At 25.0% G+C, this 1,509-nt stretch overlaps 1 protein-coding gene across 1 annotated transcript; it reads right to left on the minus strand.

Annotated features, from left to right (window-relative positions):
* Chro.60095 (hypothetical protein) lies at positions 1–1,090 on the minus strand (the record flags this gene model as incomplete). The annotated part of the gene is made up of 1 exon (XM_659925.1): positions 1–1,090. A coding segment is annotated over one exon (1,090 nt), but the record flags the coding sequence as incomplete, so codon positions are not given.
* Positions 1,091–1,509: the final 419 nt, after the last annotated feature.

Below are 1,509 nucleotides of genomic sequence, written 5' to 3' on the forward strand. Positions count from 1 at the left end.
ACCATATAGGGTATATAGCTCTCTTAGCAATACTACTAGTAGAATAGCTTGCTTGTCCAAGAACTAGAATTAAGATACTTAAATTTGATTGCAAATAAGAAATTGATTCATTCCCATTATTGTTCTTTTCAAAAAGCATAGTTTTAAATCTTTTATATAATTCTTCCAAATAAGGCATCAATTTTTCTATATTGTTTGAATCAATTGAAGATATTAATGAAATTTCATTCATTTTTTTTGAATTATTAATATTCATATTTGTAATTGTATAATTTAAAAGAAAGAGTTCACCTAAAATTCTTATATTAAGCATTTCATGATGATTTTCACCTTTAAGTTGAGTATAAAGTAATATTATTGAACTTAAATAAATAGTTTCAATACATTTAATTTCATTATTGATATTTGGTATAATACAATTATTAAATTCAGATATAATTTCTTCTTTTGAAGTATTACCAAATTTAAATAAAGAATTAATGAAATCCATTAAATTTGTTTGTTTAATTTTCTTTTTAGATTCTTTTTCTATATTAAGTTCATCCCATAAATATAAAATATAAATGATAGTTGAAAGAGATGATGAAGAAATAATTTTCTTAAGTAAATAGCATTGATATCCAGATAATGATAATAATTGTGATGGATATTGATAAATAATCAAAGTTTTTGTTAATCTTGAATAGAATATAGGCTTGATAAAAATAATCTTTTCATATAGAGAAATAAGTTTTACATTATCAGGACTTGCAAGTATATTTTTATTTTTTCTATTATGAAAATATGTTGTTAAGAATAACTTGAATATTTCAAATAATGAATTAATTATTGTTAATAAATTATTTTCTGAAATAACCATACTAATGATTGGATTTCTTTCTTCCTCTTCTCCTACAATATATTCTGTCATAATATCATATATTTTCTGAGTTAAAACAAAGATATTATCTTTTTGTGTTTGATTGACATTATTTTGGTTTATGTAAGTGTAAATCTCTTCCATGATAACAAAAGGTAAATCTGGAAATTCAAATTTATCGGTATTATTATTATTATTATTATTATCTTGATTATTCGGTTGTATTTCCATACTATTATTTGATTGTAAAACCAGCGTAAAGAACTCAATAAATATATTTAAAAATTGGATTAATGGTTGTAAAACCAAAGGATATTTTCTCAATATGTTTCGAACACATATTCTATACAAATTAATAATTTGTATTTGATTTTCCTTTTTGACTTTTTACAGAACTCCACGACAAAAGATATTCTTGGCCTATCACTTTACTATACTTATTAATATGGATTATACTCGGGATTATAGTCCTTAATAAATTCCCTGTAATTCTGTCATTCGCTCCCTTTCCACTCCATAACCCCCTTCTGCAGCTTCTTCACCTACAAAATCCCTCCTCTTCCGTAATTGTGGCTCCCACCTACTCCCTCCCTAGTTTTCGACACCCTTCTTTTTTGCGCGAGCATAACTCTCAACCGCGAACGAAACTT

Source organism: Cryptosporidium hominis, assembly GCF_000006425.1.
Source record: "Cryptosporidium hominis TU502 chromosome 6 CHRO016053, whole genome shotgun sequence".
Classification (NCBI taxonomy): Eukaryota; Apicomplexa; class Conoidasida; order Eucoccidiorida; family Cryptosporidiidae; genus Cryptosporidium; species Cryptosporidium hominis.